This window comes from Anabas testudineus, chromosome 24 (assembly GCF_900324465.2).
Source record: "Anabas testudineus chromosome 24, fAnaTes1.2, whole genome shotgun sequence".
Taxonomy (NCBI): Eukaryota; Metazoa; Chordata; class Actinopteri; order Anabantiformes; family Anabantidae; genus Anabas; species Anabas testudineus.
The window spans coordinates 18,571,072-18,595,961 of NC_046632.1; the positions used below are offsets into that span (position 1 = coordinate 18,571,072).

The following is a 24,890-nucleotide window of genomic DNA, read 5'->3' on the forward strand; positions in this document are numbered from 1 at the left end:
ACGCAGCTCCATCCGCCTGGTTAGTTATAAAATTAAAGGAGTGTGTGAAGACATTTGTTGGGCATGTTTTAGGAATTATTAGAAATATATGGATCCATAAAAACGATTACTGATAACAGGACTTCACAAACTGAAGCTTCAGTAGCACCTTCCACCATAACGTGCTTCGTATTCTTTGATATCTGAATGATTCCTGCTGGACACAGAGTAACAGAGCCGCAAAGAAGCAAAGGGATATTTTGGTTTACAAGGCTTTGGGTAGAGTTTAATGGCGACATCAACATCAAATAATCGTAGCAGGAGGCCATCCTTTACCTGGACAGTAAAATGTTCAGTGTTCCAGAGAATTCTCCAAAACAGCATCACGTCTCTGGGGAGGCTGCTCAGTGTCTGATCCTCTTCAACATGAGGCAGGAGACAAAAGACCAAATCCCCTCCGTGGATCAATACAGTGTCAGCTAATAGATGAAAATGGCTTTGTGGGTCAATCAATGATGGGCATTCCAGCAACGTAGTGCAGACAAACAAGCTTTCATAGACATGCTAGTGCGGTAACCATGCTACCAACAAGACTCTCTGTCCTCTCAGCATCGAGCTGGTCATTCATTAAATGTCTCCCTGCAATTTTCACGTCTTCCACCACCTAAAGTAAGTTTTACCAAACTGTTTCCAGTGACTGTAGTCGTGGCTGTAGAAAAGTGAAGCGTGTTTCAGTTTGAAAGGGATTTGAATTCTGTTTCACTTCCAAGAGGCACTTTTTGTTTGGTGGCCAACTTGAGGATGTGGATGATGAAGTCCAGAGTGACTCGTAGAGTTTTATCTCTCAGCAGTGTTGTTGTTGTCCTACGTCTGCTGAAGTCTTGTATGAGTTGAAGCAGTAAATCCCTGACTTCCAGCCTCCTGCTTCACAAAGCCACTTCCTGTCTGTTGGAGCTGCCATTGGCAGCTGGGACGACGACGACGGCGGCGGTGGGCGTGGCCTTCTTGATAGAGGTGAGACGAATGTGGGAGGTGCTATGCAGGTAGCTTGCCTGGCGCTCAGGGTGGTGACCTCGACCACATCGCAGCTGACTGAGGAAGAAGAAGAAGAAGAAGAAGAATGAGTAAACAGACGGCAAAAGGAAGCTTCCTCCATGATGCTCGAACATCTTTATTTCAGATTTAACAGGTTTGATTCTCGTCTATCACATCATGAGAGAGAGGAAATGAGTGAACTTCAGTTAGAAAAACTTTCACAATGAAGTGTTAACATGATTTAACAGGAATATTTGGTGAGTTAAAGCTTAAAGTTAAATCAAACGGGGACGGAACACAGCGTTTCCATTTATCAGACGGATTTTATTGGTTTCTATTTAAACATAAACATGACATTTTATGACTTTTTAGACTTTTAATTTCTTTGTTCAATATTAAATAGGATCTTTTTGTTCCAAACACTCTGTGCAAAAGTCATAATAACTCTTGTTAATAATAACTTTTTAGAATTGGTGCATAAAATATACTGAAATAACAAAAACAGGACAGAGGAGCAGAAAAGATCTCGACAGGAATTAAAACAACAAGTAAAGGATGTGATGGGAAGAGAAAATACCAGGTAAGTTATATGTAATGGGAGAATAGTGCCACCTAACACAAAGCTCTCAGTTTTGGTCATGTTTCCTGGATTTCCACATTTATTTATTACATCTGTGTCTCTTTAGCCTAACCGCTATCCCTCATTGTGCTGTCTTTACATTTTCATGTTCAAGAATTTAAGAAACAAACAGCCACCTGATGTCTGTTAAAAGCTGCTGGACACCTTCAAACCATTCAGAATCTGAACTTCTCATCTCACATGTTGCAGTGGCAACAGGCTGCTGGAAGAAAAGCAGATGCACTGTTCTTCCTTTCTTCAGTTTGCTGGAACATTTTCTTGACATCTTGTCTCATCATGCGCAGAAGACGCAAAGACAATGGGGATGTTTCACTTCTAGTGCTTGACAAAAGTTACTAAACAAAGATGACGAGGATCTAATTTGGCTCCAAGTGGCTAAACTTCTAAATCCTCTAAACATACGTATGTGTAGATAAAGAGTTAGTATATCCACAACCTTAGACTTCTATCAGATCAAACTGAATGTCTTCTGTTGTAAGTTGATTGTGCAACACAGTCTCCTGAAAATTACATTCACTACAAAAAGATAATTCCAGTTCCTGTTTAGTTGTAATTTTAAGGAGGTTTTTGCAAATCTGACCTGGATAAAAAATCCAAGCCTGTCCCCGAGTGAATGACACAGTCTGGGAGGATTGTGTCAGATTTGGCATGAGGAGGGTTAAAGGCAGTTTCCATCTCGTAGAGGTAAAATAATGAGAAGTTCAGGATGTTTAGTGGGAGTGGGAGCACTCGGAGATTTAGAAAACGACAAAGTAATGATTATTACTTATGTTATGGAGCTCATCCACTGTCTGCTCGTTTCCTCAATCTATTTCTGAGTGCTCGGTGTTCTGCAAATGTGCAGCCTGCTGGAAAGTTTTGATTAGTCTACAATTGCAATTTTTCATGGTCTGTACAGAGAGTGCAAAACACTGAGCAGCAGCCTGCGAGAGCACGAGTCAACACATTTGATGTATTTGTATTTTTAGGTATAATCTATATAGGACTACAAATTGTTGTCTTTTATTCCTTCTCCCAGCCTCTCTGATCTGGAAACACCACGTTTTGTTACTGAGACAAATATTTAGTCATCCTGAGAATTTGGGATTATATCTTGATTTACATATAAGATGAGAACAAGAGTGTTAAATCTTATTTGGCAGCCTGTTTTTAAAATAGATAATTTTATTTTAAAAAGTCTAATTATTAAGTTACTGTGAGTATCTTATGTAATTTTATGTAATCACCTCTCCATCAGTTTTCTTCTGATCAGCCACATTTTGTGTGGAAGTTACCTTTATTTTAAACTAGTTTGGTAAAACTGAAAACACAGTACTGACCCAACTTCCTGTTTATTATCTTTCTATTTCAACTTTTTAAACTCAGGATACTGTTTCTTCATTTCAAAATGTCTCACACCAAAATCAGTTAACAGAGAAGAGTCATGTTAATCTAAATATATACTATATAAATAAATACTCTAAATACGCAAAACCAGGAACTCATGAGGTGAAAACATCACGGTACCTTTGGAGAAGTGGTCTCATTACTGTTCTTAAAATGACTTTGCAGAGAACTTTTAAATGCACTGTACACTGGATCCGACCTGTTGAAATGCCGGCGGAAGCTCTCGCTGAGCAGATAGAGGGCGAAGGGGTTGACGCAGGAGGAGGAGAAGCTGAGGACTCGGGCCAGCAGGGTGATGACCAGGTGGGCCAGCGACACATCCATCTGTGTGTAGTGGAAGGAGCGGTACATGTAGAGCACGTGGTTGGGGAACCAGCACAGAGCAAAGAGGCCCACAAACACCAACACTATCTTGGCCAGGCGCTTCCTCGTCTCCATCTGTAGTGGGGTGGGGGGGTGAGGGGTTAGATAAAACCATAACATGAGAGAGCGTCATCTGGGTGGTATAAAGGAGGGATGACATTCTGCAGTGCACTCATTTTAACACGGTGCTGGCTGTTGTTCTGAATCTGCTGATTACTGCTGATATAGATTTCTAATCTGCCCAGCGTGTTGTGGGTCTCTGCCCAGGTGGGATCCTGATAAGACGCCCAAACCACATCCACTTACCATTTGTCCACTTACATTTGCAAAAATGTTTAAGCTCAGATGTAACGTTTGACAAACTTAGTGTTGAAAAAGCACCTGAACCATCCAACGGGAAACCAGCACTTTAAAACATAAGGAGAAAACATAAAAGATACGCTCAAAGAGGTGGTTGATGCTGATTGGTCAACAGAAAGTAATGGAAGTAGAAATGCTACAAACAGACTGACGCTTTTCCACCGTAGTTTTAAATCAGTGCTTTAAACAAAAGTTACAGATGCGAACAGCACATTTAAATGGTGAAAGCTGTAATTTCACACACTCGTGTTTTGGTGGCAACATTTAATTGTGCTTGACAGAGTAGAGAATGGGACTCCCGCTGCGATCTGCATGCTAAAAGCTTCCATCCACGATGAAACTGATGAAAATGAGTAAGATGGATGAATCAAACAGAGCAGGAGAGAATGGATTTGGAATCATGTTTAAAGCCCAAGTTCATTATGTTTACAGCACCGAACAAAGAGCCCGAGACTCGTGGAGAACGACCGAGACATAAGGAAAGGTCGGTTTCAGTCATATGCATTTTCACAGGTCACTCATCTCTGCAGCTCAAAATGTCAACAGCGTTTTTCCGAGTGCTTCTCTGTGTACTGCAGATGTCAAACACATCAGACCTTCTGACCTTTTGATGCACACACTCCTGTTGTTTTCAGAGCCGGAGCTCAGCAAAGGAGAACAGCAGACAAATGCTTTACATGCTTCTACATCCAGAATAGTTGATATGCACCAAAATAAACCCCGAGGAGCTCATTAAACCTTCTCACCCCGAACGTCAGGGAAAAGACCAAAGTGTTGTCGACACAGACGACCACACCACGCTCCTGATTGAGGACACGTGTTTCCCCAGGTGCAGGAAGGATTCTGCTCCCACCTGTTTGATATGTTGGAGAATCACTGTGAACCGAACTGAGCTGTGCGCTGAACTGAAGTGAGAGGCTTCGTTTGTCAGTAGCAATCAACTGGTGCAGTGTAACGTCAGGGTCAAGCACAGCAGAGGTTTGTGTTTGCAGAGTCCGGTCAATGAAGGGGGAAGTCTCTGTATCCGCTGATCAAACATTTTACCAACTACAGAGCACTGACTACAGTCAGTGTGGAGGTTTTACTGACAGGTTCAAACAGGAGGAAGCTTCTGGACTGTTACCATGAGGAGTAAATGCTGTGTAACAACGACATCAGACTGTAGACAAGCCAGAAGAATCAGCTTCATCTGTTCTTCTTTTTCTCAACACGTCTGGAGCCTCATTTGCACACAATAAGTGGCTCGTGAGAGGTTGGACAGAGAAAACTGGGCTGAGGAGGATTACACCTGTACAGGTTAATTTCTCACAATGAGCAAATGAATGAACATTGGTTTGTCTCTGCTTTAGAGGAACAGCTGTGGCTTCCAGCTTCTCGTTTAAACAGCGTCTCACCTCGACTGACTCGCCTCTTAAAAACAAAAAGTAAATAGAACAAGTTCACCCACAGCAGACGGGGCTGATCACAGAGCAGAGATCTCCTCTGTGCAGACTGCCTGCTGCTGATTTGTGTTTTCTCTCATTTGCTGCCAGCAGCTGGGCAAAGTCTGGCACTTTTCCCAAGATCCACTTAGGCACCTGCAGCTTCAGGCCATGGCTCATCTGGAATGGTGGATTTGTGTGCATGAAGGCATGAGCGTACGTTTTTCTTTTGTGAATTCAGATGTCCGTAATAGTTTCTTCTCTCCGGTTCACTCATGATAAATCTTCAGTTCCCCGGCAGAGCAGCCTTTGTTGCTGAGGAGGCAAACTGCAACACCACCTGGAAGTTGCAGCCTGCCAGTTCCCTTTAGAGACACGAGACATATCGACACCTGAGGTGCACAGAGCTGTCAAGTTGTCATATTTCTATTATGCTGCAAGTGATGAGAAAGTCTGTATAGACCCTGATGAAGTCTCCTGTAAAAGCTGCCTTCAAGCATTAACCTGCATCTATCACGCACTTAAAAAGAGTTACGGAGGAATTAACTTCAACATGATGCAGTTAAAACAACAACAGATCCTAAAGTGTAGAACAGGACGTGCAGGACGTTAAAGTGACCAGTGTGTCTACTGAAATCTCCACACAACGAGAGGACAGCAGGGAGCTGGATCATCCTCCGATGAGTCACTGCTAAAGTCGAAGAGCATGTTATTTATAGTGGTTACGGACGTGACAGTGATGGCACACAACAAACGGAACAAGCCTTTGTTTGTGTTTTTCATCCAGCAGCTCGGTGGGAGACAGCTGATAACCACAGATGATGTTTGATCTGTTTTCAGTCTCCGTGCAGTATTCTGCAGCCTGCGTGTTCTGCAGCAACACATTTTGTGTGGTCACACCTGGATGAAAAAAGAGAAACATTAGAGACGCAGATCAGAGAGAACGGCAGCGTCTTCACTAAAATATCAAGTCAGCAGCACCTGTAAGAAAATCTGAAACACGGGCTCAAGTCAGAATAAAGTGAAAACCCGGGTTTCCTGCCTCAGCTGCTGAGCTGCTCTGTTCTCTACGTCCGTCATGGAAGAAGGAACTCGGCTCCTCTTCCATCTTTCCCTGTTTAAAGTCTCCTGATTCTGAGCCGAGGGTTAAAGGTCAGCGAGCGTCGAAGTCCTTTGAAATATTCTGTTGTTCTGTTAATTGACACTATGTTGTGGATCTTTGCATGTTGTTCTCAGGTCTGTTCTCTGTTTCTGTAGAAACATGCTTTACAACCCACCTGTGGCCAGGTGCTGTGACACAGAGCAGCAGAGTATTTACAGCGTCACCACGTCTTTTCATACACTGACTGTTCAACATGTAACGAACATGATTTTAGTCTTTCTAAGACTCCTTCTTCATTTGAGAACGTGTTACTGTCACCTCACACTCGCTGCTCCATTAACAGTTCATCCTGCAGATTCTGCTTTGAAGTGTTGATTAGAGCATTTATCCATTAAAGCACATCAGCGAACACAAGAGCTGCAGCTCCGTCATGTTCAGTGACTTTCACGCATGTGCGGAGCCGCAGCTGCTCAAATCCAGCTGCAGGTGATTTCCTCTCTCATCTCCACATGAAACCTGAAGTTGTCTCAGAAACTCTACTACTACTACTTCGGCTGCAGCAAACACACATCAAATTTAAGGGGACGCAAAGTGATCATGGCGACGTGAAGCTTCAAGAGAAAATCAATCTATTTGTTTGTCTCCTGTCTTGTTTCAATTCTTTTCTCTTATTCAACCTGTCGTTCATTTATTGGAGAAAGTCCGAAAACGCACAGGTTCCAGGTGTTTACAGTAGTTTACAGTCGTGGGACTGGAGCACAGACACACACTGAGGAACACGCACGTGATAAACAGTCAGTGTTAATGTAAGTGAGGACGAGCAGAGGTAGAAAACAGAAATCAGAGCCAAAGGGGGCGAACAGAAGCTGATCCAAGAGGTAAAGACTCAAATGCCGAGGCAGAAAAAGCTCAATAGATGATCTGTCAGAGAGTCGAGGACAAACTGACGGGGGGGCTGTATATGGAGAGGTGAGTGGGGAGAGAGCAGCAGGTGAACCGAGGACACTGGGATACCTGGGGGGGGGGGTAGCTGTGACACCGGAGGAGGACAGAAGCAGAATGAATAAGATAGACAGTGACAGTGTGGATGGTCATCAGCACACACGGACGACTTTCATTCACCTTCTCTGAGTTCACCTGAGTCCAGAGGAGACGTTTCGCTGCGTCTCATGACCTCAGGGAACGTTTGACTTGATGGTGATTTTAAAACTTCACTAGCTGATTCTTTTCCCACTGACTTTGAAAGCAGGTCTGATATTTGCTGGTTCTATGTCTCCGACCTCCTGAGTTATGTGGTTTCTCCCCTAACGCTGCATCCAGTGGTGAAGTGAACTCTTCTTCAGCTCCGACAGCTGCTGATCCAAACCCCCCAGTAGACAGAGCACCTACTGATAGAAGGAGCAGAGCTCCTGCAGTTAACAACTCAGACACAGTGTGAATGTGGTTTGACGTCACAACACTGTTGTCTCATTGTACACACACACACACACACACAGACACAGACACACACACACACACACACACACACACAGACACACACAGACACACACACACACACAGACACACACACACACACACACACACACACACACACACACACAGACACACACAGACACACACACAGACACACACACACACACACACACACACACACACACACACACACACACACACACACACACACACACACACACACACACACACACACACACAGACACACACACACACACACACAGACACACACACACACACACAGACACACACACACAGTCGCAGTCGATCTACTACAGTTTGTTTCTCAGCTCGCGGGTTCATGAGTAAACATGACTTCTTGTTGTTTTAGGATCAGAAGCTTCTGTTTCTGTTTCTGTTTCTGAGGTTTTGTCAGTTTCTTATTTGTGTTTGTCGCTGCTGCTGTTTTCATGATTCACATGATAGATTACTATACATGTGCAGAGTCATCTGTGTGATCTAAAAAAAAGATTTAGGATAAAGATCTTTATGTTGGAAAAACTCCAGTACCTGGAAACGGTACCAACAGTACTTGAGTAAAGTACTTTTAACTGTAAAGTACAGTAAAGTACTTTTAACTGTAAAGTACAGTAGAGTACTTTTAACTGTAAAGTACAGTAAAGTACTTTTAACTGTAAAGTACAGTAGAGTACTTTTAACTGTAAAGTACAGTAAAGTACTTTTAACTGTAAAGTACAGTAAAGTACTTCTGCTCTCTAACGGCGTCACTCTTCCAGCTCGTTTCCATTCTGTCTTGAACATTAACTAATTGTGTATATTTGTCCGAACAAGCAGCTTCTGAACCTCAGTGAACACATCAGCCCTAAACTGAAGCTGTTGCTCCGTTTCTCACGTGCACTTCTTCCCCAGGTGACAGCCGCCCCCCCTTCATGTATCACCCCTTTTCTCTCTCCGTCTTCTCTCGACCTCTATTATTTCCTCCTGCTGCTCGTTTCCTGTCTAACACCTCTCTCTCTCTCTCTCTGCTCTTTGTGTGGTGACTGTCGGCCTCATAAAGCAGCTCTGTGCTCACACGGCTGCTCTCCTGTGAGGAGCCCTTCACGCTGCTCATACCGTCTGTTGTTAATAGCAGAATATAGATTCAATCAGCTTTTTAAAAAATGAAGATCTGGTCTGAACCATGGGACAGAGTCCAGCAGGCAGCAGACATCCATAACATCCATAACCATGAGTCCAGGTGGGAAGTCAAAGCTGCTGTTTGGTGTTTCAGACTTTCATGACTTTCTGCTGGTCTCTTCCTGTCTCTTTGTCTCTGGTAATGAACTGTGCTTTGGGTTTTCACTGTTAACCAGGGTAAAGCTGCAGCTCCTCGTCTTCAGCTGCAGCACTTTTCATCTTCATCCTCTGCCTGACGCTCTGCGTTGGCTCCTTGGGTTTGTGTCTTCCTAATGCGTTTACAGACTGTGACCAGTTGAATTGTTAATTGCTTTTTTAAACGTGTCTGTTTTCTGTGCACAGCTTTCTATCTTTTTCTCCCCGTGTTTGTTTTCATCACTTTCTGCTGTGATTAACTCGGATGTGTGGGGAAATTAAATCAGTGCGACAACCACTTCGGCTGTATCATTGGATCAAAATCAGAAAGCACATCAGCCCACAGTCTGGTAAACTTAACTTTTGAGTATTTCATCTCTTTTCATTCACATTTATATTGAACTGAGTCAATAACAGGCTGTTTTCTCCTCCTTCACCACACAGAGATGCTGATTATATTCGGAATTCTGCACATCGTCGATAGTTTTATGTCATAAACTTATAAAATATCTAATTTTAAAATAGTTTCATAATTGATTCACTTGCTTGTTTTGCAGTTGAGCAGAAACTCTGGAAACCAGCATCGTGGACAGATCATAAGTTATGAGTTCAGACACAGAAGGTTCATTAACATCCTCGACATAGAGGCCGTGAAACCGAGACGTTTGGATGCTCAGATAGAAGCACAGACACGAGTTGGGACGAATCTCTGAGCCTCAATTAGTGATTCACATTTACAGTGACTCTGAAACTACAGTGATGTTTGTCTGAAGTGTGAGAGCTGCACAGGTATATTACAGTAATGTTGGGATGTTATTACTAACAAAACAGCACGATAACGTTAGATCTATAATAAAAAGATGAGTAGAGTTATTAAACTACAGTGAGGAGTTGGAATAAATGAGCTGTGGACATGTTTCTGATTCACACACTGACTGTGGAGCAGCTTCACCTCTCCGCTCGCTGTGTCTCACTCTGTGATTCAGTGACTGATTCCACTTGTTATTAAGCTGCTTTAAGCTGTGCTGAACCCTCTCAGCAGCTGAGGTGATTTATTCACCTGCAGGAAGAAGCAGACAGGATTTTAGATGATGTCAATAAACTGTCACACAGGAGAGGAGACGGAGACGGATGATGAGACTCTGACTCTCTGTGGACAAAGACATTCACTCTCTGCTCTTTGGTTTCTGACTTTACTTTAATTTGAACTTAGATTTGCTGATGGCAGCAGCTCCGGGAGCTGTTTGGGTGGATGTTGAGACAAAGCTCTTCACTGTCGTCAGCAGATGAAGCAGAAACACGGGATCGTTTAGTTGAAGTCAAGTCTCAGTTTTCAGTTTTACACCAGAGGCTGATCAAACAGCTGAAAACTGTTGAAATGAACAACATATCATGTTTACATCAACAGAAAATCCTTCTAAAGTCCAGTAGAATTGATCACAGCGTGATCACAGTGAAGAATTAAGCACACAACGAATGCTGAGAACATGATCCCGCTGAGACCGTGTTTCCTCGTGTTGAACTATTCACTTGCTCATTTCTGACAGCATGAATGTGATAAATCCATCAGCTCCATCAGGTGATGCTGTTGTTTCCTGAAGTCATGAAAAGAGAAGCATCGCCTCAGGTGAGTTCACTGACGACTCACTTTATTTCCTGTGTGTGTGTGTGTGTGTGTGTAGCTGCTTTCATTTCTTTTCAATCACATCATATTTTCTATCCAGCACCTCTTCTCCAACTGTTTCACACACGTCAGATTCTAAACTGAAAAGCTCCACGTTGTCGCTGTTTAAGCTTCAGTCCAGAGAAGAACGAGAATCCTGTGTGTGAAGGTGCTGGAGGTCAGAGTTGAACCGTCTTTTGGACGATGGCTGTGTGACGATGATGAAAGGAGGCAGGTGAAGAGGCCTGTGGAGCTCGTGCATCAGGAGGGAGCGGGGGGGAGGACTGAGTATCATCAGCCTGTGAGTGAAGTGATGCACTCTGGGAAGATTTTAGCTCGTAAGGGGACTTGAATTCTCTGAAGTAGAGTCTGACCCAGCAAAGTGTTGGATCAAATGACGAGTTATCTCTGTGACCTCTGGCTTTCTCTGGATGCACACGTGGTCAAACTTTGCATTTTGTGTGAAGCGTTTGTTAAACTATGAAAACAGCTGAAAAGCTCCGTGTTATTTAATGTAGAACAGTTTGACGAGTCTATAAACGTGAATCAGAGGAAACTCTACTTCTAATGTTCCGTCACGTACAGGCTGCACAGCTTCACCAACACATGTTGACACTGATAATGACTTGTTGCATTTGAATTCACCTGGAGTTTGAGGTGATAAATTGCATAGAGCAGCTCTGGGAGTCTCACCCTGGATGCTGGAGGTGAAGCTAATTGAATTCATTCAGTCCCTGAATACCAAGACTCTAACTCAGACGTATAATCTCCCGCTCTTCAAACCGCTCTCCTTCACTTTCACTTGTCACGATGTTCTGTTCGACCAACACTTTATTTTCTGCCAAGTCCATCGATCCTGAACGTCTGACAGGATGAAGTTTTTAATATCATTCCTGTCAAACATGTGAGCTGGTAATTATTTGTTGTTCTGAACCTGTCGCTCATCTGTCACTTGGTGTAAGAGTCACTGACGACAGACTCCGTTCTGTTTCACCTCTGTGTCTGAAGGAAATACAGTTTATTTAAACCTTTTAATCCTGATACCTGAGGTTTCTCACTGACGCTGGTTTTTATGTGGAGTCGTGTTCACCTGTCCTCCTGCCCCTCCCCTCCTGCTTCCCTCCAGTTGTCCCACCTGACTCTGCTCCACCAATCACACACCTGTCTGCCATGTTCTCTGTATAAATACCTGTGATTTCCTCCTGCATTTTGCCAGTTTGTGTGTTTTCATGATGTCTGTTCCAGTGGATTGTACCATGTTGGATTTCTGGACTTATTTCTGGTCATATTATGGATTAACCACCTCAACGTTCCCTACCACCCTCCCCGTCTGTGAGTATGAACACTTTTCATACTGAAATCCACTAAACAGCTTAGTTTCACCTTAGTGTGTCTGTATTTGAATCCTCCATCTGCTCGGAGACAAAATCTCTGAACTCTGTAAAATACTGAAACGTTCTGTCTGAAAAATTCAAATTCTTGTTGGTTTATATTGAAGCTTTTTTCCATCAGCAAAATGTTCAAGTTGTGTGAACTTGATCCGATGAAGATCTAGTTTTGCTTTTGACAGTGTTGTTAATTCATCCGGCCTTCATCCCAACACCCGCTCTAGTTCTCCGGATTCATTTAACTCCTCTTAAAACACCCCATTAAAACACCACACAGGTGAATGTGATGTTTTCTGCTGTTTAATGACTTTAATATTGATCCCTACAACACTGAGGAGCTGCTGTCAGCTCTCAGGTATAAAATAGTTCAGCTGCCTTTTTGGACACGGTGATTCGCTTCATCTGATTCTTCTCATTACAGTAAAGTTAATCTGGAATCACAGTGTTTCCTGTGATGAGGGTCAGAGTTAATTTTCCTTTTTCATTCCACACAAACTGATGTTCCACCTCCAAGAACTGCGCTTCTTCAGGTTTTAACATCTGGGCTTCTTCAGGTTTTAACATCTGGGCTTCTTCAACTTTTAACATCTGGGCTTCTTCAGGTTTTAACATCTGGGCTTCTTCAGGTTTTAACATCTGGGCATCTTCAACTTTTAACATCTGGGCTTCTTCAACTTTTAACATCTGTGCTTCTTCAACTTTTAACATCTGGGCTTCTTCAGGTTTTAACATCTGGGCTTCTTCAGGTTTTAACATCTGGGCTTCTTCAGGTTTTAACATCTGCGCTTCTTCAGGTTTTAACATCTGGGCTTCTTCAGGTTTTAACATCTGGGCTTCTTCAACTTTTAACATCTGGGCTTCTTCAACTTTTAACATCTGGGCTTCTTCAGGTTTTAACATCTGGGCTTCTTCAGGTTTTAACATCTGGGCTTCTTCAGGTTTTAACATCTGCGCTTCTTCAACTTTTAACATCTGGGCTTCTTCAACTTTTAACATCTGGGCTTCTTCAGGTTTTAACATCTGGGCTTCTTCAGGTTTTAACATCTGGGCTTCTTCAGGTTTCTTCTCCTACAGAGTCTGTTTCCAAACAAGTTAACCCCCCCACTGTCTTGAACCTTTATCGATCTGTTTCTTACTTACAGCCAAACTGAATCCTGCCTGTCTGTGGGGGTTAACCTGCACTAACCTTCAATCTGTATCACAAGTCATTCACATAGATGGTGCCAGAGATATCTTCTTGTTGGGGCCACGTGGGGGCTTTGGTCTTAAACAGTGGTGCCGAAGGAAATTTTAATAATAAACCTCTGTAATAAAATCCTAAAATAAATTCTTTACCCTCTGTGATGAATGAATCTAAATGAACGGTGTATTTACAGAGTTTGTTCTGTTAAATATCTGACAGAACGCAGTGACATGTTTTCATTTAAACGTGTGTGTGTGTGTGTGTGTGTGTGTGTGTGTGTGTGTGTGTGTGTGTGTGTGTGTGTGTGTGTGTGTGTGTGTGTGTGTGTGTGTGTGTGTGTGTGTGTGTGTGCCCTCTAATGTATTTCTTATCTCTGGGAGCATAATGAATTGGCTCTGCCCTCAAATAGTGCCAGCGCTTGGTATTGATGTGGGCGCCTCTTGTTAATGCAGTAATTGGCTTCCAACCGATATAGATGTGAAGATAAGGGCAGGATGTGAAAGAGCTGATAGCATCGCTCCCTGTGAGGAGGCAAAGATAGATGTAACTGTAATGAGATGAATTAGGTGACACACACATCGTGATGGACCAAGGCACAGGAGGACAGGGACAGGACGCTGGGAATGAAATGTCTTGAGAATCTTTTTTGTATCACGTGTTTTAATGGTTTAATTCAATTCATCCTAAAGTAACGTGCACTGGTCAAACGTATCTTAACGTCACACCTGTGTGGATGAATTTGCTGCTGTAACCTTTTCCAGTTTGTCCCAAAGGACGTGTGAGTGGTTCTGAAAGAGTTCTGAAAGCGATTAATTAATAATATCTGTGGTACTTTAAAACTTCTATATTAAAAAGCCTGTTAAGTGGAGCTACACCATAATACAGTACAAACACCTGGTTCACACACTGCCAGACCCTCAGTGTGTTTTCCACAGTGACCCTCCTCATCTCTGAGCTCTCAGCGTCATGACTTGATTTACTGTTCGTTAGTCAGCGACTCTCCATTAACCCTGAGCTGTGGAGGTCAGCTCAGTGTTCTCTGCTGAAATAACCTTCTGTTCAGTATTTATGTGCTTTTAAGGAGACGCCTTCAGTGTTTGGGGCCAAACAAGGAAAGTGTGGTCAACAACAACAAACGCGACACCACATGTGGTTGATTCAATATTCATCCGCAGCATCTTCATCTGTCTCGATTAGTCTGAGTCAGGTCTCAGGTGTTTTAAAAAATCTCCAGGTGAAGATTCAGTTTGAAGTGATTTAAAAATGATTCCATGTCACGTCCAAGTTGTCTAAAACAGCTCTGAGCTGAACGTCAAGACGTCTCATCGTGTGCCGCCCTCCAGTGCAGTCAGCAGCGAACCTTTAGGTAGATGAAGAACACGCTACAGAGACTGTGTATCTCACCTGGTCTGCTGCGGTTTGCTGAGCAGAGGGACGTCTGGACTAGCTCGCTATTCAACTCCAGATAAGAAGACAATGGATGGATGGAGTCCAGTCCAATCGGAGTCAGTCTGCCTGTACAGTTACTTCCACTAACACAAGTACCGGTTACTGATGCCAGTAAATCAACACGTCCAGACGACTGAGAACCTTCCTACATGGTTTCAAATTACAAATCGAAAGCCACAGAGCTGTCTGTTTTCATTGAGAGAATTAATACTGTGAAATGATTACTAATACTGTACTGTATACAGTGGCAAGAAAAAGTAAGTGAACCTTTTGGAATTTCATGGTTTTCTGCATTAATTTGTCATAAAATGTGCTCTGATCTTCATCTAAGTCAAAAGTATTAACACTTACAATGTTCCTAAAGTAATAGCACAAAAAGGATTCTGATCTTTCATGTCTTTATTGAGAACAACTATAAAAATCTCTAGGAGCAAGTGGAAATAGTATGAACCCTTGGAATAAAGCTAACTGGAGTTAAGAATATTAGTTTGTAGATGTGGACTAGACTAAAACCACTCTAACTTTTTGAGTTTGTTCCACATTCGTTTGACTTAGATGAAGATCAAATCACATTTATGACAAATTAATATAGAAAACTATTCAATTCCAGGTTCACTTACTTTTTCTTGCCACCGTATACCATCAACAGTGATCACCAGAGATTTATCAGTAATCTCCACCTGTGCCTCTCCATCTCTGGTCATGTACATCTGATCTGACCTGCTGCTGCTGGGTCTTTAATAATTCAGTCCTTGTGACCTCTCCTTCATCTGTGAAGATCAATCTGGTGTAAAGTGATTACTCACTACGGTGAACACAGTCTGCCACTAAACCTCCCTCATGACTGAAATGTTTCCTCTGAGGTTGTGGGAGGTTTGTTCAGAAGGTGTCATGTTAAACTCCAGACTGTTATATCTACTCTATTATATCTGGTTATTATAAATAAATACGTGATCATCAGTCAGCTGCTCGTTTGAATTTCTCTTCCTTTGTCATTTCATTTAAAATACATAAATCATCATCACACTCGTCCAGCCATCGCTCACCTGTCTCTTGGTGTGTTCGCTGACTTCCCCCGGCATGTCGTGGGCACTCTTGATGAGCGTACGGGCGATGTGGTAGTAATACACCGAGATGATGGCCAGAGGGATGAGAAAGTAAACCAAGAAGATCATCACTGAGTGGATTTTGGGATGCATCTGATTGGACATCGGGTACGGAACACAGTTCACAAAGGTGATGTTAGGATTGTCTCTGTGACCCTGAAAGAAAACGAGGAGAGGAGAATGAAGAGAAGGTAAAAGGTGTAATAATACAAGAACACAGGAGAATGAAGAACAGAGGAGAATGAAGAACAGAGAAGAATGAAGAACAGAGAAGAATGAAGAACAGAGAAGAATGAAGAACACAGAAGAATGAAGAACAGAGAAGAAGGAAGAACAGTGAAGAACAGAGAAGAATGAAGAACACAGAAGAATGAAGAACAGAGAAGAACAGAGAAGAATGAAGAACAGAGAAGAACAGAGAAGAATGAAGAACAGAGGAGAATGAAGAACAGAGAAGAACAGAGAAGAATGAAGAACAGAGAAGAATGAAGAACAGAGGAGAAATGAAGAACAGAGGAGAATGAAGAACAGAGAAGAACAGAGGAGAATGAAGAACAGAGAAGAACAGAGAAGAATGAAGAACAGAGAAGAATGAAGAACAGAGGAGAACGAAGAACAGAGAAGAATGAAGAACAGAGAAGAATGAAGAACAGAGAAGAACAGAGAAGAATGAAGAACAGAGAAGAACAGAGAAGAATGAAGAACAGAGAAGAATGAAGAACAGAGGAGAATGAAGAACAGAGAAGAACAGAGAAGAATGAAGAACAGAGGAGAATGAAGAACAGAGAAGAACAGAGAAGAGTGAAGAACAGAGAAGAGTGAAGAACAGAGAAGAACAGAGAGAGTGAAGAACAGAGAGTGAAGAACAGAGAAGAATGAAGAACAGAGAAGAGTGAAGAACAGAGAGAGAAGAACAGAGAGAGTGAAGAACAGAGAAGAACAGAGAAGAGTGAAGAACAGAGAAGAACAGAGAAGAAGAAGAACAGAGAAGAGTGAAGAACAGAGGAGAATGAAGAACAGAGAGAGAAGAACAGGAGAGTGAAGAACAGAGAAGAATGAAGAACAGAGAAGAACAGAGAAGAATGAAGAACAGAGAAGAACAGAGAAGAATGAAGAACAGAGAAGAATGAAGAACAGAGAAGAACAGAGAAGAATGAAGAACAGAGAAGAACAGAGAAGAATGAAGAACAGAGAAGAACAGAGAAGAATGAAGAACAGAGGAGAATGAAGAACAGAGAAGAACAGAGAAGAATGAAGAACAGAGAAGAATGAAGAACAGAGAAGAATGAAGAACAGAGAAGAACAGAGAAGAATGAAGAACAGAGGAGAATGAAGAACAGAGAAGAATGAAGAACAGAGAAGAACGAAGAACAGAGAAGAACGAAGAACAGAGAAGAATGAAGAACAGAGAAGAACGAAGAACAGAGAAGAATGAAGAACAGAGAAGAACAGAGAAGAATGAAGAACAGAGAAGAACAGAGAAGAATGAAGAACAGAGAAGAATGAAGAACAGAGGAGAATGAAGAACAGAGAAGAATGAAGAACAGAGAAGAACGAAGAACAGAGAAGAACGAAGAACAGAGAAGAATGAAGAACAGAGAAGAATGAAGAACAGAGAAGAATGAAGAACAGAGAAGAATGAAGAACAGAGAAGAATGAAGAACAGAGAAGAACAGAGAAGAATGAAGAACAGAGAAGAACAGAGAAGAACAGAGAAGAATGAAGAACAGAGAAGAATGAAGAACAGAGAAGAATGAAGAACAGAGAAGAACAGAGAAGAATGAAGAACAGAGAAGAATGAAGAACAGAGAAGAATGAAGAACAGAGAAGAACAGAGAAGAATGAAGAACAGAGAAGAATGAAGAACAGAGAAGAACAGAGAAGAATGAAGAACAGAGAAGAATGAAGAACAGAGACGGAAACAAGCAGCAAATAAGAAGAGATGACAGGATGGAGACAGACGGAGCACGTAGAGATCATAAAACAAAGTTTAACGGAAGCAGTCGTTCATAAATCAGAGTTTATAGCTGTCAAAGATGATGTTTGTCTGGAGGGGACACGTCTGCCTGTGATGAGCCTCCAGCACTAAGTGGTGGACGTCACATGATGAGTCTGAATGAACACAAGGTCACAAACGCTAAATATGAAACGGTTGCTGAGAAAGTCAAGTTGGAAAACGTGTTGACTGAACACGAAGCTCAGGACCTCAACGCTTCTGACACAGGAAATGGATTCATGTCACTTCCACATGATCTATCAACACAAAGATCAGCTGTGACTGGAGGAAATCTGAGTTCCAGGTTTAATGCTGGCGGTCGACCGTCTGGATGCTGTTTAAAGAAATCTCGCTGTATTAAAGTCACACTTTAGTTTAATTTTACCTGCATCAGGACGATTTGAGAGAAGATGGCTTCAGGAACAGCCAACAGGACAGACAGCAGCCAGATGGAAACCGCTTTAAGACACGTCCAGAAGACGGCGCTGGACGTCTGGATGTCCATCGGGTTCACTATGGCTTTATACCTGATGGAGACAGAGCGAGACGTCAGTTAAACGTGTCTTCATGTAATCTGAACATGACGTGAAGTGGGACGGAGAAAGCTGTGACTAATATAACGTAAGACATAAAGTAAAGAACTCAGCAGGCGCTGGTCTCTAAACGTGTCGGTAGACTTCAAATGGAAACAACTCTCGAACTGATCCAGTGATAAATCAAAAGAAAAACACTGAAACAACAGTTTTAGTTTTTAATGTGGACGAACCGGGCGACGTCATCGACATCGTCATGAAACGATTCTCTGAGGTCACAGTAACATTAAAGTATCTTCATCACAGCTCCTCACTACACATCTGTCCACTGTTCCCTCGTTTAGTCCAGATGAATTAATGCTGGGACCCCTCCCACTCCTCTCTGTCCACCAGGTGTCTATGTGTGAAAAACTCGGGGAGCACGAGGCAGCACCACAGGGGGCTCTGCAGAGAAAATCTGGATCTGGTTCCACTGTAGAGCTGTGGTGTCCAGCTCCACGCGCTCGGGTGGATTCTTTTATAATACGAACATTGTCGTTCTGCTGATTGGTTTGTTTTGTCTCGTCGATGCTCTTACACATGACGACGTGAACACATCTGAGGTAAAGTTGTTCCTGAAACACAAGTAGCTTCCTCAGTGTCCTTTAAATGATGCTGAGCGTCTGCAGACGTGTCACCCACCTCCACACCTCCACCTCAGCGAGCTCAGTGTCAGACGTCGTTTGATTAATAAACTGAATTAGACTTTAAAAGCAGCCACTGCAGACGTCCACAGTAGTAAAGGAGTAAAACATTATGTAATGAAACCACCGTCAAACTTCAGATGTTCTGGCCTGAAACCAAACTTAAATCATCCAAATATTAGATCAGTTTGCTTTTTATGGCATTAATGGCTCAGGCTCTGTTAGTTAATGAGAGACTCCATCAGCCATGGAGCAGCTGCAGACTGGAGGACAAAGACAGGAACAATAGGACTTTGTCACTCTGATGATAATTATTCTTTATGTGTAATCATGGAGCTGCATTTTAAATCCCTCATTAGACAATCAGTGATTCAGCTGCACAGGGACAGTACGGGGCTCATTTATACCCGTGGCTAACAGCCATCTGTGAGTCTGCACAAAGAGAATCCCACAGGTCAGATGGTGGAACGGGGGCTGTAGCTTCTTACCTCATTTGTATTTTACAGTTAAATTCACAACAGCGTGTGAACTGAGGAGACCGGTCGCTGTGATAAGTTGTAGCTCAGCGTCACTGTTCACTAGAAAAGGTGGAAATAGTGAAAATCCTTCGTCCTTATCTGCAGTTGCACGCTGGCTGAAACCAGCGTTTCCTGCTGTTTGTTTCTGCAGACACAAACATCTCAGTGTTGGCTCATCTTTCATCCAGTGATGCTTGCATGAGACTGTCAGGATGTTAGACGGTGTTTATGTAACTGACTGTTTCCAGAAGCGCCCTCATCACTGGATCTTCTAAGTCCACTAGGATTACGTGAGACAGTTGGATGCAGTTTCAATAATCACGATTTATACTGTGAATCTCGTGCGTCTTTAAAAACATGTGTCTTTCCCTTCCTGCTGAATTTTTATACCAAAACACACAAAAAGGGGTCACGGCGAGGTCGGATCAGCTCAGTCTGCTCGATGATTCATTCAGGGACCTCAGAGTCGACTGCACCTCAGACTCCACCGTACACTCCTCCACCATAAATCTTACCTCATTGTGCTGCAGCCCACTCTATGTTTTATTGATGAAATGATTTATTCAATAGTTGTGTCATGTCGAAACTATGAGTTTTTAGTTTCTTCCCAAGGCTCTAAAGTTGGGATACATCTAGTCCAGACTGGCTCAATAATGCAGGGGTTTACTGTAACTATGGGGACCGTCTGCAGCAAATGAAGCAGCAAACACACGGTTCCCTACACAATAACCTGCGTCCATCAGGAATCTGATCAGGACCCAGCTCATCAGTATGATCCAGATCAATGCGCCTGATGATCCTCGTTGCTCAGCTTCTGTTGTTTGACACCTCAACCAATTTGGAGTTGCAGCAGATTCCACTCCTATAAAATCATACAGCATCCCCCGAGGAAAACAAAACTTCAGCATCCCGACGGTCTGAAGAGTTAATAAATGTGGGAGTATGATCGGGCTGTAGCTCTACACACTGACACTTTGTGCTGTTAATGAAGATACAGATCTCCTTTCATGATTAATTTGCAACAGCGAATATGTTTTGTGAGAAACAAACCTTTGTACTGAACATAATGAGGAAACGTATCTGCTAATAAACATTATCAGATAACGTTAATGAGGATACAAATGTAATTTGAAGGACACAGATTTGTGTAATTGAGTCGTCTCCACAGAGAAAACTGACACTTCCTCCTTTAATTCTCTTATTTCTTCTTCCTATTGAGAGTCCAAGTTGTTGATATCAGACCTAAATAGTAGAATCCCTGTTACTTACACAGCACAACCATTGACATGATGCATTCCCTAAACCCAGCTCCTAACCCTAACCATAACTCTCTGTTAGAACATTCAGAGCACTGGATGAGTTTGGTTGAACAGAAAAAGGTTTAGGTGGGTGTATTTTGCATTTGCTGTTCAGTGGCACAGTGACATCATTTTTAATAAGTTGTTCACATATAAAGGACCAGAGATAATGAGTAAAGTGTGTTGGTTAAAGAGCTGGGATGTTTTTTTTATGTGGTACAGCACAGAAATACAGTCCGATATCTGTTTTATCCAACAAAGACTGAAGAGTGCTGCTGAAACCTTCCATTATTCACACCTGATGGGTTCAAACCTCCTTCAGTGTTTTCTAAACCTTTACTTAGTCAAGGAAAACTGACCCCAGCCCTGCTGCTTCACATTCATTCAGTGACACTCACTGGAGTCTGCAGCTCAGGATGGTCTCATGGTTTTCTGTCCTTATGGAGGTGAGGGAACCAAACAGAGCAACAGGCTAAACATACAGAACTGCACGGTTTCCTCTTAAACAGGCTCTAAAACTGCTTTTCAATTCACATTGTTGGTACCAATCAGACCCGATTCAGCATGTTGAATCAATCCGGAGGAGAGGCCACTCTGATTGGATTAGCTTAGCGAATCACTGCACATGAGCAGAAACATTAACAACTTATTATCAGACATGTGTTCAATTAGAAGAAGCTACTGGAAAAACCTGTGGCATGAAAAAGAATAGTCTGCATATCTGCAGGCCAGGTTTTCTTCTGCTTTCCCTTTTTAAACGTTGAATGCACACTACTGCCACCTGCTGGATCCTTGTATGAATGCAGATATATAATCTAACCATAAGTTTTTAAATCAATAATCCTGTTTTTGTGTTTTCTTCAATTCTAAGAAATACATTCTTAGCTTGGACGTGTGTCCCCTCTTTAAAGAAACAGGCCGCACACGTGCACTCACTCACTGGGGGTGTTGATAATTCTGTCCTACTAGATTTGGAAACGCAACGAGTAATGAAAATAAAAATGTGAATATGCTGGAAGCTTTACCAGCAGGCCTGAAGGTGGCTCCAGAATAAAAATTAAAGCCACTGAAATTGAGGATTTTGAATATGAAAGTAAAGATCACACTGGACTAACGAGACAATCGTTGCTCTGGAGCGTCATCAGTTTCCTGTTGACAAACCGTGTTGGTTTTCCTGACGTTACGTCGACTGCTCGTCTTCTTTGTCTGATCTACATCAAGTAAAATATATTCTCTGGGTGTCACCAGGCAGATTATCTGGTATCAAAATACAAATTGACATTCTTAGTGAAGCTGAATAACCCATTCATTTCTCAATATTATGGGATGTCCCATCACCACAGCGGTTACTGTTTGCATGTATTGGTCTTAGAAGTGCTGAGGTGACTGTCTGTGCCGGAGCTGGAACTGGTGCTGAGGTCGGAAATCATTTGTTGTGTAGATGAGTTTGAGTACGATCATGAATCACAGCAGGTAGTTCGTTCGTTCTTTGGAGCCCGAATGTCCTCTTCAGCTTTCTGCTCACGTTCTAGTCCTAATGCTGCAGTCTGAGTTGGGTACAAAGGAAAATCTGAGCTTTACAAATTCTGATGATTCAGTGAAGCAGCAGCGGTGGACGTCTTTTCAAATACATTTGTGGAGATTAGGTTTAATTTACTTTAGAGTCACACTACTTGATCCTGTGCTACTGAGATAAGTCATTACCTGCAAGTCTACAAGAGGTCACTTGTGACGTGAAACCATCAATTCGGGGTCGGGGGGCAGAGCTTTTTAAATGCAGCAGTGGTAGTTTGAGGTGTCCTTGGGCAAAACACCAAACGACAACTGCTCCCACTGTTGAGTCGGGACGTTTGTGGCAGCTCTGCCAATATAATATTTTTGAGTAGGTGAATGAGAAGCGCAGTGCGACTCGATTTCCTGACACTAGTATAAACTGTTTTGTTTCTCTGACAGTCGACTGTACGGAGCCAGAACAGCAACTTTAATATTTGCCATCAAAAACAAAGCCTGGACTGAAATAAAGTGCTGATATTGAAGAAAGTGTTGGTACTGAAGCGTTTTCCTTTCCACAGGTTAAAATCTGTGGCACTGACAGAAAACATGTCCGGGCCACCTTGTAGTCCAACATGTGATGAACTCCACCAGCAGCTCCTTGTTCCATTTAGAGGTTTTATAGTCAGCAGCCTGAATGTGTGTCCTTTTCCAGCCTCTGCAGCCTCGTTGATGGACCCTGTACTCTGTAACACTGACACTGTGAGTCATGAGTCGACTTGTGGACACACAGACTGAAAGATGGCACCGTGTCCCTGTGAATACTCCAGGCTTAGTTTAGAGTGTTGATGCTTTTTGTCAAAGGAATCAAACCCGATAAAGATTTAGAAAAAAACTGAGGCGCTGGAAATGAATGGAGCAGTTCTGGTGGACGGGTTCATTTCTGGTTTGCAGTCAGAGTCCAGACTGTGACAGGAGGAACTTCATCTCACTGCTCTTTTCCTTCCTCTCTTTCCATTGATTGCACTTTCACTCCTGTCCTGTCCAATTACTTCGTTTCTTCTCCACTTACACGTCTCTACTTTCATCCCATCTTCCACTTTAATCACCTCTTCTACAGTTTCTTCCACATCCTGGTTTCCTTTGTCAGTTTCTCCTCTGCTCATTTCATCTTTGACATCCTCTCCTCTGACCACCCCACACCGTTCTGAATAAGCCATCTTCTGCTTTTAAACCTCCATGTCAGGTGATTCCAGACTTCACTAGAACTCCTGCTGTCGATCATTTAGTGGCTGGAGAGCTGGAACTAAGATCTCGTCTTCCTTTCCACCTGAGCTTTGATTACCTCTCTTGCCAACTATCTACCACCAGGACCTTTTCCCAGGGTCGCAGGAATATTCACTTCTGTCTGTTGCTGGGATGATGTGACCTCTGACCTGTGGGTTTCTGCACTGGTTCATCTTGATGCTGATCGAAGTGTCTGTTTTAATCATTTCAATTCCCGTGTGGTGGTTGTTTGATCTGTAATCTTACAAATGGCTTTTGTTACAATTCAAACCGAGATCGAGGACAAATTAAAAGCTGGTTGAAAAGATGATTGTATTAGAGGAAACGGGCACTCTACAATATCATAATAATTAAAGACGATGGGCAGTTCAGTTCACCTACGGCTCAGTATGTTCCCACAGCTAAAATCACCTAATAGAACTTTTTAAAATGCTGATTTGTCCTCGGCAGGCTGATATTTTAAGGTTGAAGTGAAACGTTTATGGTATAAGGGTTGTTCACGCCTGGAGGCTTTCAGGATTACCAGTTCGGAAATGGACGGACACGGAGTTCACTGCTGTCGTTCGACCACGCAGCAGCATTCAGCTTGTTTCTGGACACATTCGGCAAAACAGGATATTTGTGTGTATCATCTTGATAAGAAGTGATTGTGGCTCCAGCAGCCACCCCAATCATTATGCTAATGATCTATTAGGCTTGTTACGCACATCAAGGACCTTCAGGCAAGTTAGGAGCCGTTATGGGCTCGTTAGAGGCTCATTTGAGGCCATCAGGGTCAGACACACAGCCGCAGCTGTGTAATCAGGAAATGAGTTTCCCGGTAACGAGCTAATATCACAGGGTTTTAAAGGGACGACGACGCCGCACGTCAGTAAACACGTCCACTCATGAATCTGTCCCACACGTCACACAGCAGATCGACGATGTCATAACTTTTCACTGGAGGAACTTCCTGAATATCAGGAGATGATATTATATCTAATCTTCTGTTCTTGTCCTTCAGCGGTTGTTGTTCTTTAACACCTGATGTGACGGGACTTATTTTCAACATGGTCACAAAATGTTTGAATCCAGAAGAAGACGCTGAGTCGCTGTGGAAACGTACGACTCACTGTTTCCTTTCGTCTTCTTTGGGTTTGCATGTAAAGGTCAAACCGAAATCCAGCTGCATTAACGTTGTGAGGATTTCAGGTGCTCCCATGCATGACACATGATGTGCTGACCT

The 24,890-nt window shown here is 42.7% G+C and overlaps 1 protein-coding gene across 1 annotated transcript in view; it reads right to left on the bottom strand.

Moving 5' to 3' along the window:
• Positions 1–905: 905 nt before the first annotated feature.
• Positions 906–24,890, bottom strand: part of nmbr (neuromedin B receptor) — a 29,442-nt gene continuing 5,457 nt past the window's right edge. The window contains exons 2-5 of the mRNA XM_026342101.1: positions 18,241–18,382; positions 15,800–16,015; positions 3,240–3,478; positions 906–1,071 (exon numbers count right to left, since the gene is read on the bottom strand). Of these exons, the coding sequence (XP_026197886.1) occupies positions 906–1,071; positions 3,240–3,478; positions 15,800–16,015; positions 18,241–18,382 (763 nt within the window). The remainder of the gene's footprint in view (positions 1,072–3,239; positions 3,479–15,799; positions 16,016–18,240; positions 18,383–24,890) is intronic.